General features: G+C 45.0%; 1 protein-coding gene across 2 annotated transcripts in view; it reads left to right on the forward strand.

The window, feature by feature from the left end:
* The window catches only part of LOC137789023 (SH3 and multiple ankyrin repeat domains protein 2-like), a 92,521-nt gene that overhangs the window by 27,641 nt on the left and 52,370 nt on the right, over window positions 1-12,510 (forward strand). For both annotated transcript variants that reach the window (XM_068582263.1, XM_068582274.1), the window contains exons 6-10: window positions 1,879-1,987; window positions 4,304-4,455; window positions 4,890-5,057; window positions 6,230-6,346; window positions 8,144-8,221. In XM_068582263.1, coding sequence (XP_068438364.1) covers window positions 1,879-1,987; window positions 4,304-4,455; window positions 4,890-5,057; window positions 6,230-6,346; window positions 8,144-8,221 — 624 coding nt within the window. The remainder of the gene's footprint in view (window positions 1-1,878; window positions 1,988-4,303; window positions 4,456-4,889; window positions 5,058-6,229; window positions 6,347-8,143; window positions 8,222-12,510) is intronic.

Below are 12,510 nucleotides of genomic sequence, written 5' to 3' on the forward strand. Positions count from 1 at the left end.
TTTTATTATCTTACTTTACCTTATCTTGACTTACCTTACTTTACCTTATCTTAACGTACCCCACTTTACCTTACCTTAACCAAGCCCACTTTACCTTACCTTAACCTACCTTACTTTACCTTACTTTCTGTTAGCTTAGTTTACCTTACCTTATTTTATCTTACTTTACCTTACCTTATGTTACATTGTCTTACCTTAACTTACCTTACCTTGCATTCCATTAAGTTAAGTTAGCTTACCTTAGCTTATCTTACCTTCCGTTACCTTCCGTTACCTAACCTTACCTTACCTTAGCTTAGCTTACCTTCCGTTACCTTAGCTTAGCTTAGCTTCCCTTCAGCTACTCATGCGCCAGCTCTTGTGGCTCTGTGATGATGAAAGACGGCATGGTTCTCAGAAGGAGCTTCTGTTTTCCTGCCAGTCCCGACAGCCGGCCGCTCGCAGGCTCCGCCTCCTGTTTCTCACACATGAATTGAAAGAGAATCTGTCCCGTAAACTGCAGCGTTTGAGGCTCTCGTGGTCGTATGCGAGGCTCCTCTGGGCTGTGATGCTGCAGAGCTGCCAAAGCGTAAGTGTCTCTGGCAGCGCGCCGCTACCGGCTCACCAGGACGCCGTCTGACAGCTGCTCTGATTCTGAGGACAGTTAATGAAGGAAAACTCAAAGAATGATCATTTAATGAATGTGGAGATGAACACTCAATTACACTGAAGTCATTCGCTAGATAATGTGGCTCTTTCTAAAATAAACATTTAAGTCCTAACGTTGAAACTCATTTCTTGGCGCGAAGCGTCTTTTTTTGGGAGCTGGAACCGGTTCTCCATGCAGCCTGGTGCTCTGCGGTTGGCTGAAGCTCACACTGAGACGGCCAATCAGACGCCAGCCTCACAACCTGCTTCAGCAGAGAGGGAGAGACAGGCAGACAGGCAGAAAGACTTCTATACAACCAGAGGAGTCGCCCCCTGGTGGTCAGGAGAGAGAATGCAGTTTCAACACATGAAGCAGAGACTTCTATACAACCAGAGGAGTCGCCACGTGGTGGTCAGGAGAGAGAATGCAGCTTTAACACTTGAAGCATAGACTTCTATACAACCAGAGGAGTCACCTCCTGGTGGTCAGGAGAGAGAATGCAGCTTTAACACATGAAGCACAGACTTCTATACAACCAGAGGAGTCACCTTCTGGTGGTCAGGAGAGAGAATGCCACTTTAACACATGAAGCAGAGACTTCTATACAACCAGAGGAGTCCGTTCCAAATAGATTTCCTTTTTTTAACTTTCACAAAATGAGCTTCAGGTGTGCCGATTAACAAACAAAAAAGCCTTGAATGAGTCCAGTATTTCTGTGAGGTTGTAGAATGAGGAGTGAATATCTGGAGCAAGGCGACGTGACGAGGACATCCTCTCCCCCTCCCCCTTCCTTTCTACTCCTCCTCACTTATTCTTCTGCCTATTCTTTTTATTGCCACTCATTGTCTTTTCTTTTTTTTCCTCTGCAATCTCGCTCTCCACTCCTCATTTTCTCCTCCTCTCCTTCGGGGAGCTGCTCTCTTATCTATTTTTATCACGCGGCCTGAAAAGAAAGCAGACGAGAGCCGAGCAGAAAGGAGAAGCCACAATGGCCACAATCTTCATCCTGTCATCTCTCTCCTGCGTCCTGCTTTCACTGGCCTTTCTTTTTTTTTAAGTTCCTTCTTATATTCCTCCCTCATTTTCACTCAGTCGCCCTAAACGCTTCCGCTCGTCACCCTCAGTTGTGTTTGACCCTCTCCGCCTCCCTCTTTCTCTCTCTCCACTTCTATTTCAGTCGTTTTTTCTCTCTCACGCCCACCGCCGCTTGTTCTGTCTTCTCGTTGTAACGCTGCTCGTTCTCTTCTCAGGGCAACTTGAGGAAGTTCATGGACCTCGTCCAGCACAACCAGGTGGACAAAGTGATGAAGTTGCTGGAGAGGGGCTTCGATCCCAACTACCACGACAGTGACACCGGCGGTAAGGCAGAAGTCTGCACGCAAACACCTCAACACACGAGGACTTAAGACGCTCAGACGAGTGTAAATAAATGTGAGGACGTCTACTAACAAACCACCAGAACTGCTGTATAATGACGCGGTCCATCGGTACACATCACAGAGCATTTTCTTTTTCAAGGACGAACACATTGACATGAAGCCATTAAAAATAAACAGTACAGAGTCAACAAGACAACAAACAAATCACATAAACAACGGTGACAATACAATGATGGAACTAAAGACAGAACAGGACCTGGTGCCGAGGACCAGGACCAAGACCAGGACCAAGATCAAGAACAGAATCAGGACCAAGACTAGGACCAGGACCAAGACTAGGACCAGGACCAAGACCAAGACCAGGACCATGATCAAGACCAGGATCAAGACCCAAACCAGCTGTCCATCACCTCCCGATAGGAGATTAGAAAGAGACGGTGGGAGATTCCCCTCTTGATGCTGTCTAATGTTTGCTCTTATTCATCAACCAATAAGTCATTTTCTCTAAAGATATTGGTGCAATTCATACGAAGTGTATGGAGAAAGTTCATTTGTATCAGTTTGTATCGAGAGTATAAAACCCAAAGTTCCCCATTCCAGATGTATTCCCAGGTCCTTCTCCTATCTAATTATGTCTCAATCAGGTAATTATAATTGAGTCAGACGCATGTGTTCCTGCATGACAATCATAATCTGACATTAACCACGAGCTCCTCACCCAATTAATTGCAGTGAGTGGTTCATGTGTGCAGAAGATGAGCTACTTCCTGCCTCCATGTGGAGGAGGACTCTATGATTCTGGTGGTTGCACTGAACACCTGCTCATTTTGTCTTTACGGAGCGTTTGTGTTGAGAACACAGAGAGCCCCTTCAGTGTGGATGCGTGTAGGATCATAGAGCCACGTCTTCGTCTACAATAACTCTATTTACTCAGGATGCAGCAGAGTGACTGAACACACACAATCCTCTCAGGAAATACCTCGTACACAACTCGCATGTTGACTCAAGGAAGAGACTCAAACAAAAGTCTTCGCTGCTCTCTGTTCATTTTAGAACTCCAGCACATTGGTGGAGTCAGGAGTTCATGTGTTGAAGCTGCATTCTCTCTCCTGACCACCAGGGGGCGACTCCTCTGGTTGTATAGAAGTCTATGCTTCATGCGTTGAAGCTGCATTTTCTCTCCTGACCACCAGAGGGTGACTCCTCTGGTTGTATAGAAGTCTCTGCTTCATGTGTTAAAGCTGCATTCTCTCTTTCTGACCACCGGGGGGGGGTGGGGCCCTCTGGTTGTATAGAAGTCTATGCTTCATGTGTTAAAGCTGCATTCTCTCTCCTGACCACTAGGGGGCAACTCCTCTCGTTGTAATGTTTGGCTGCTTCAGTAATGAGCGTATAAATAAAGTTGTGTACTGAAACCCAAAAGGGAAAAAATCTCATGTACAGACTTCAGTGATTTGAAGTTGTTTTATGTCAAGCGAAAGGAGATGTGAGTTCGGACCAAGTTAAATCACTTATGACTTCTTAAAATTATAAAATGATCGTCCAATCAATAAAGAGGATTTCTTCTCGAGCCGCCTGTAGTTAGAAGCTGTTTTCCATCATTCGTTATCCAGCGCTGGTTTACCTGAATATTGAGCTTTATTCCTGGTTATTAAATTATGTCGAGGGTCAGGTGTAAAGAAAAATGCCTGTGGAGACAAATGAAGCCGAGAGGAGAAGCGTTGTGATGCAGAGTGAGGTTATCTCACCAGGCTTTCAAAGTTATTGATGAATAAATGCCTTTTTGCTGAGGAGGAGCAGCTCTCATCTTCAATTCAGCCATCCAGCAGCAAAGCTCTTCATCTCTTGTTTCCTCCCTCATACTTCTGCAATGTGAGAAATTGGCTTCAGTTGAAAACTTTGGCCAATTTAATTATGTTCATCATCTGGTAAAATAAATTTTAATATTTGTGTATGCTTTTTTTCTATTCCATCTGTATATTTAATACTGCTATTGTATTCTTCTTTACTGTTGTTATTACTATTTAACTGTTCATTTATATTACTTGATTTTACTATTTACTTGATACTTATGTGTCTTTGTCTGCACAGCTGCTGTAATCCCACAATTTCCCCACTGCGTGAATAAATTATTCTTATTTTATCTTATTTCATGATAGAATGATATTGTTTATTGCAGCAGGAGAAACCAGACGGAGCGTCCCACAGGGGCTTGAGACTCTGTTAGAAACTATTTAATATGTATTTAGTCCATATTCAGAATACATATCCTGGTCTTTGACTTTTCTCTCTCCAGAGAGTCCGCTGACGTTCGCCGCTCACCTGGACGACGTGGAGGAGCTGATCAAGGTGCTGAAGAACGGAGGAGCTCACCTGGACTTCAGGGCCAGAGACGGCATGACCGCCCTGCACAAGGCGGCGCGCTCCAAGAACCACGGGGCGCTCACGGTAAGCGGCTCCAAGTGATTACAAGGCTTTATAATGTGATTAAAATGCATTATAATGAGATTATTAAGCGTTATAATGTGATGGTATAGAATTAAAATGGGATTGTAATGCTTTATAATGTGATTATAATAAATATAATGTGACTATAAAGCATTTTAAGTCATTCTGTGTTGTCACTGTGGGCTTGGTGATGTCCTTCAAAAACAAATTTAACAAAGTTACACATTATCAGTGTGTTTGTATTGCATTGTATTGTATTGTTGTTGTTGTCCTAAAAACTTCATTTGAAGAGATTAATGTCACTATAACTTACAAATCTGAACTCTGGAAACTGCAAACAAGACTCACCTTGCATCTCCTCTCTCTCTTACTCACACACACACACACACACACACACACACACACACACACACACACACACACACACACCTCAGACGCTGCTGGAGCTGGGGACGTCTCCGGACCTCAAGGACAGCCGGGGCCTGACTCCGCTGTACCACAGCGTGCTGGAGGGCGGAGACGCTCTGAGCTGCGAGCTGCTGCTGAGCCACGAGGCGGAGAAGGACGTGAGGGACGAGAACGGCTGGAGCGAGGGCCACCAGGTACACACACACACACACACACACACACACACACACACACATACACACGGTTATATATGGAGGTAAATTTGTGTCTTTTTTACACAAGCAAATTTCTTGTTTGTAAGTAAATTATATCAAAAATATTTGCTCTCAATCAAAAAACATTTGCTCTCAGTGGAGCCCACCAATAGAAACTCTTGTCTCATTCAGCAGCGCATGCCCCGCCCACTACGTCCACAACTCAACTTGTAAGTTTTGGGGTTGAGACCGCAGGTTTTTTTTAAGAGTGTATTTTTTATTTAGTTTGAGAATGTATTTTTTAAGAGGTTTTTTTTTTTTGGGAATGTTTTTTTTTAAGTATATTTTTTATTTATTTTGAGAATGTATTTTTTTTTTAAGTGATTTTTTTAAGAGTGTATTTTTTATTTTTAAGAGTGTATTTTTTTTGAGAACATTTTTTTTTTTTGAGCAAAGATTTTTGATATAATTTACTTACAAACAAGAATTTGCTCGGGTTAAAAAAGACACAAATCTACCTCCGTAGTAGCGGCTCTCGTTGGGTTTCTTCCCCGCTTCACATGAACGGTGTCTCTACACAAAGCCTGAACACAGTGTGTGTGTGTGTGTGTGTGTGTGTGTGTGTGTGTGTGTGTGTGTGTGTGTGTGTGTGTGTGTGTGTGTGTGTGAGTATGTGTGTACTTGTGTGTGTGTGTGTGTGACACATTGTAACATGTTTCCTGTGAAGCAGAGAGACTGAAGCTCTTAATCTGTTCAACAGGTTTATGACACAATGTATAAACATTAAGGAACAAAACTCCATTATTCATCTTTATATTATTCCACTGTACACACCTCTCTGTCTGCAAGGCCACGCACTGAATATGACTTCATCTCATCCTCTCTCCTCTCCTCTCTCGTCTCTCCTCTCCTCTCTCCTCTCCTCTCCTATCTCCTATCTCCTATCTCCTTCTCTCTCTCCTCCGGGTTCATACTGAGGTTACAGCTGATTCTCATCTCCTTTGCAGCACACTGACATCTAGTGTTAAAGGCCCATTACTGCAGCTTTGTTTGTGTGTGTGTGTGTGTGTGTGTGTGCGTGTGTGTGTGTGTGTGTGTGCGTGTGCGTGTGTGTGTGTGTGTGCGTGTGTGTGTGTGTGTGTGTGCGTGTGCGTGTGTGTGTGTGTGTGCAGGCCTGCCGTCACGGCCACGTTCAGCATCTGGAGCATCTGTTGTTCTACGGAGCGGACATGAGCGCCCAGAACGCCTCGGGGAACTCTGCCCTGCACATCTGTGCCCTGTACAACCAGGTGAGTGTGTGTGTGTGCGTGTGTGTGCGTGTAACCTGGACGAGAGCACACACACTCCACATGGACTGACCTGGTGCCGGTTCTGTCACAACTTCTCAGAACCGTCCTCCTCTCTCTAGATTATTAAAATATAAACAATAGATGTTGACCTCTTTTCCTCTGTTTTCCAGCTTCTGGCTGTCAAGCTCTTTAGGACTTTAATACAATTACTTTGTTCTTGTATTTTTATTTTTTGTGGTACACTTTTTTATTTTTTGTATTTTAGTTGATTTGTTTTACTTTATTTATGTGTTTCATTTTGTCTTTGTATTTTTTGTGTTTTTGTGTTTTTTGGTATTTTTTGAATTTGTTGTATATTTCTCCATTTTCAGCATCTCAGGTCAATTTCTGGTCATGAATTTAGAAATTTTTAAAATATATATCCGTCTTAACAAGAAACCGTTTTCTGTAAAGTTTGTGAAATACGTCATAAGACATCGATACACAAAGTTCTGACATCACAGTCTCTTCATGGGTCTGATGGGAATAAACAGCAGCTTCATCACTGCTTCAGCCAATCAGCTTCATCACTGCTTCAGCCAATCAGCTTCATCACTGCTTCAGCCAATCAGCTTCATCACTGCTTCAGCCAATCAGCTCGTAGCTCCGTCACGAGCTAAACACTCAACAAAGTCACGATGTTTGCTTCCTGGCTCCTCGATGGTGGAACGAGCTGGAAGTCTCTACATCTTCGGAGCTGAAAACTCATCTTTACTACACCGTGAATAAAGAAAGTAGAACTTAAATTACACTTTATACCACTTTGTAGTTTGGCTTTCTTGAAGAAATTGTACTTTCTTGACTGTTGTTGTTCTGAGTTTGTCCTCATGGTTGAATGAACTTCTTCTTGGACAAAGTTTAATAGTGTTTCTGTTTGTCTAAAAGTGTTTAAACTGCGTCTGTAACCCCGGAGAGGATTCTGTGGTCAGGAGACAATAAAATAAACACAGAGAACATCCTTCACCCATCCTCTCATCTGAAGCCGATGATGATGATGATGATGATGATGATGATGATGCCTCGGCAGTGAAGAGGGGGCTGATGTCACCGGCTGCTGTTCATCGGGGTGTTGAGTCCTCGCTGCCTCCCGGTGGACGCGTCGCTCTGAGAAGAAACATGAACTTCAGACTGAGAGAACTCATCTTTCTCCGTCCTGGACGTCTCCTCCCTCGCGTCTCTTCGGGCCGGATAGGTTTGGCTTCTCGGCTTCGTCTGTGTCGCTTCCATCGTGAACGCGTGGAGAGAGAACATGTCTGCCCTCCAGATGCAAACCAACACACAACCACGCTCGCCTTAAAATACACGACAAACACAACACATCTGCGTTTTCCATGGACGCCGCGCAGATTGTGTGTGTCAGTATCTGTGTGAGGCGTTTTTTTATTTTTTTCAACTCAAGTATTTATATTCCTGTGCGTGCGTGTGTGTGTGCGCGGTACATGCGTGGTTGAGCACTTTGTGGGCGATTTGTGCAGTAGATTCAAACCCCTCAGCACTCTCCATCCCTCTGTTCTTCTCTCTTTGAGTGGAGCAGTAGATACACACTCGGCAGCGCATGAAGCTGCGTTGTAGGTGTTCTGTGTCGTGTTGGGATGTCGCTCACTTCCTGCTCCTCTGACTTCTTTTGCTTTTGGAGATTTCTGCCGATGGCGCTCGTCGGCCTTTTCCCGCCGACAAAGTAGGAGAATGTGAAGGATTCAGTTTTCAGACTTCCTGATCCGGAGCCGTGTTCCTCACGTTGTGTTCCTCTCTCCTCAGCATCGCTGTGCCAGAGTGCTGCTCGTTCGTGGAGCCGACAAAGAAGTGAAGAACTACAACAGCCAGAGTCCATTTCAGGCAAGAGAGAAAACTCTTCTTCGCTGTGTATGTGTTTGCATGAACGCGATTATAGAAAATCTATTTCAGCATCCGGAGTGGTGGGAGAAAAAAAAAAAAAACATATTTGGTAGCGGCACATTTTCTATGTCTCATTTGTTACCATGGCAACAGGTAAAATGGTCAAGTTCAGCGGTAAATGAGGGGATTTTGCCGAAGTCTCTCCGGGCCGCTCGGAGCGGAACCGAAAGCGTCCGATTGGGACTCGAGCGTCTAAAGCGGCGCATCGTCTGCAAACGGTCGAGTTTGGGGAAAAAAAGAAGCGCTTTTTGAGATGTTTTGTTGTGTTTTGTTCTTTTTTTAATTTCACGGTCGTCTTAAAAGGTAAATCTGATGTTTTTTCTGATCGCACTCTGAGTCCAAATGCAAAGAATGTTCAATCATTTAATAACCGACCAACGTTTCAACATGGCGGTCTTCTTCAGGGTGAAACAGCACCGAGGCGTTCACTGGTAATACAGTCATGGTGGGGGTGTAACACTGAGGATGTGCATGGAGGGAAGAGGCCTTGATGTGCTTGTAGACGATAACTCTAGGAAAGGTCAGATGAAAGGTTCCTAAAGAGTCAACATTCAGCCCGTTGGGGTCAAAGGTCATTGCTGCTTTCTTTTGGACTGTTCTGCGACTGCAACCCAGGAGAAAAGTCTGCATGTGTGGACGAAAGCGCCTCAACCCGAGGGGCGTTAAAGGAAGGAAGCCCCGCAGGGTCACGCCGAGAGGGCCGGGGGTCGCGGCCTCGCTGGAGATCAGGTCTCAGTGCTACGTGCAGCTTTCTTTCCGGCAGCTGCGTGGTCGATCCGCCGCGCTCTCTCCTCTCCGTTTGCGTCGTGCGTCGGAACGAGTTTAAAACAAGATTTGAACCTGAAAAATAAGGTTTTGTGGTTGGACTTTGAAAAATTCAACAATGTATTCAAAATAAAAACTAAGTGTATGAAACGTTTTTGGGACGTTAAATATCTTTTTGATTCTGTTCAGTTTTAGTTTCAACTTTTACTTTTCTTTCAGGTTCAAATTGTTTTTTTTCGGGTTCAAACTTTTGGCCCAAACTGGCTTAGCGTGTAGGGGGGGGGGGGGGGGCGTGGTTTCAACTGCAGGGGGTGTGGTCTCATGAGTTACAGCATAACAAAAAGTAGAGTACTGCTCCTCCACCACGTTGCTTTCAGGTCCAACAACAAAAACTTCATTTCTCAGCTTCAGATCTTTTTTTCTTCAACTGAACACAACATGTGACCTGATTCATCAGCATCTGAGCCGGAGTTCATGCTGCAGATTCTACGCGCACGACGTTTACTGTCCTCCTGGCGCCGACCGCGTGTGGGAAATCACGTTCACGCGGTCAACGTGGGTCATTCATGTCTATGAACATCATCTTCATCATCTTCATCTTCATCATCAGGTTTCTGCAGCAGTGAAAGCTTCACAGTTGTCACGCCGTCAGCTGAAACAGAAGAAGCGTTTCCATGATTCGGTCGCTCTGCCGCTCTGGAGGAAGAGACAGAGCAGCGAGCCACTCTGCTATCTTTATCTCTCCTCCTACACGCCGAGCAGCAGCACAAGTTTCTACCGGTTTTTCTGATCGGCCTGAAGCTCTGGATCATGTAGGAAACCAGCAGGCGAGGAAGAGGAAGATGAGGAGATGAAGGGAGGAAGAGGAAGGAAGATGAGGCCAGGAAGGATGAGGAAGGGAGGAGATCAATTGTGGAAGAGTAAAGATGAGGCCAGGAAGGAGGACGAGGAAGGATGAGGAAGAGAGGAAGAGGAAGGAAGATGAGGCAATGAAAGGAGGAAGAGGAAGGATGAGGAAGGAAGATGTGGTGAGGAAGGAGGAAGAGGAAGGAAGATGAGGCGATGAAGGGAGAAGGAGTAAGAATGAGGAAGGAAGATGAGGCGAGGAAAGAGGAAGAGGAAGGGAGGAAGAGTAAGGATGAGGAAGGGAGGAAGAGGAAGGATGAGGAAGGAAGATGAGGCGATGAAGGGAGGAAGAGTAAGGATGAGGAAGGAAGATGTGGAGAGGAAGAGGAAGGATGAGGAAGGGAGGAAGATGAGGAGATGAATGGAGGAAGAGTAAGGATGAGGAAGGAAGATGTGGCGAGGAAGAGGAAGGATGAGGAAGGGAGGAAGATGAGGAGATGAAGGGTGAAGGTTCAGGGTGAAGAGTCGTTTAGTGTCTCTTTGTAGTTGCGTCTCTTGGTCAATATTTGGATTCCCTTCATAGTTTATTTGTTCTTTTTGTGCGTCTCTTAGTGGTTGTTTTTATCTTTGTTGTAGTTGTTTGCGTCTCTTCGTCATCATGTTTTTGTGTCTTCTGTAGTCTGTTTGTATTGTGGTCGTTGTGAGTCTCTTCCTGGTTGGCAGGTGAACGCCGAGCGAGTCCACCGAAAAAAAAAGCGACGTTTGCATCTGAAGTAGATAATAACATTTCCTCATTAAGAGGTAATGGATGAGGAATCCCTTTTGTAAACACGTGTGTGTCTCTTGTATCTGTGTGTGTCTGTTAGTGTTATTTATTTGTGAAGCCCCGCCTCCAGAGAGCTCGTTAACGGCGACCCAGAAAACTGCTTGAAAACAGAAAAAGCGTCGACATTAAGAACCAGATGAGCGTCTGCAGAGGGCAAACGCTAACAAAGAGCATCGTGTGTGTGTGTGTGTGTATGTGTGTGTGTGTGTGTGTGTGCGCGCTTAATTAGGACACTGTGTGGGTGTGTGGCCCTGCCATCCAATAATATCATGTGCTAGTGTGTGTGTGTGTGTGTGTGTGTGTGTGTGTGTGTGTGGCCAGATCACCATTGTTGCACTACAACAAAAGGAAAATAATTTGAGCACAGTGGAAAACTCCCATGATCCTCTCTGAGAGCCTCATTCTCTCCACGAAAAGCTTCTTTTTTTTCTTCAAAGAGATAAAAAATAATGTTCTTTCCTTAACTCTCGCTCTCCGGTCGCGTCCTCTCCACTTCCTCCTTGTCTCCTTTGTCCTTTTCTCCCCTCAACCAGTCAAACAGTTTTCTGCTTCCTTGCAGTCTCACCTCTGAGCTCCTCTAAGCTTTTCATCCGCTTCCTAATTTCATTTCTTTTTTTTCTTTTTTTCATATCTCCTCTGCACTTTCTCCTTTGCCATTCTTCTAATCTAATCCCTCCCTTCACATCATGCCCCCCCCCTCCACACACACACACACACACACACACACACACACACACACATCCTCTTGTTCCTCCCATCCTTTGGCATTATTTCCTCATTATTACTGTCAAAGCACTAAATCTCCATCTCGCATGATTCCTGACAGTTTTCTGCTGAAACGTTTCCTTTTGTTTCAGTGTGTAGACAGTTGTGTGCGCGCAGAGCGTCGGGTTTAACCCGCTGCAGCTGAAACCAGTGAACGGATGAGTTTTGGTGCCATAGCAACGGTTGCCCCCCCAGTGCCTCAGTGGGAACCAGCGCTGCACCTGAAACTACCAGAACATGACTCAGAGTCAACGGGATACAACAACATGCAAGGATGGAGCTGTTGTGTAACTATTGTGTTTCGCTGCATGAAAATGAACCAAAAGGCCGATGGAGCTGCTGATCCACAGGATGAAGAGTCGCTCCTGGTTTAGTCTTCATCGTTTGCTTCTTTACGACCAGCAGCCTCCGCGTCCTGGTTCTCAGCTTCATGAGACACAACTTCCTGTGAAGACACAACTTCCTGTGAAGACACAACTTCCTGTAAATGTGCAACTTCCTCTAAGGCACAACATCCTGTAAAACCACAACTTCCAGTAAGACACAACTTCCTGTAAAGACACAACTTCCTGTGAAGACACAACTTCCTGTAAAGACACAACTTCCTGTAAAGACACAACTTCCTGTAAGCGCAACTTCCTGTAAAGACACAACTTCCTGTAAGACACAACTTCCCGTAAAGACACAACTTCCCGTAAAGACACAACTTCCCGTAAAGACACAACTACCTGTAAAGACACAACTTCCTGTAAGGCCACAACTTCCTGTAAATGTGCAACTTCCTGTGAAGACAAAACTTCCTGTGAAGACAAAACTTCCTGAAGGCACAACTTCCCGTAAAGACACAACTTCCCGTGAAGACACAACTTTCTGTGATGACACAACTTCCTGTGGAGACACAACTTCTTGTAACGAGCGTTAATCTATGAGCGACCTTCTCTGGGATGAACAGCCTCCTCACACATGAAGCATAGACTTCTATACAACCAGAGGAATCGCCCCCTAGTGGTCAGGAGAGAGAATGCAG

This window comes from Clinocottus analis, unplaced genomic scaffold, assembly GCF_023055335.1.
Source record: "Clinocottus analis isolate CAN_PGR_092001 unplaced genomic scaffold, fCliAna1.0.p SCAF_10, whole genome shotgun sequence".
Lineage (NCBI taxonomy): Eukaryota > Metazoa > Chordata > Actinopteri > Perciformes > Cottidae > Clinocottus > Clinocottus analis.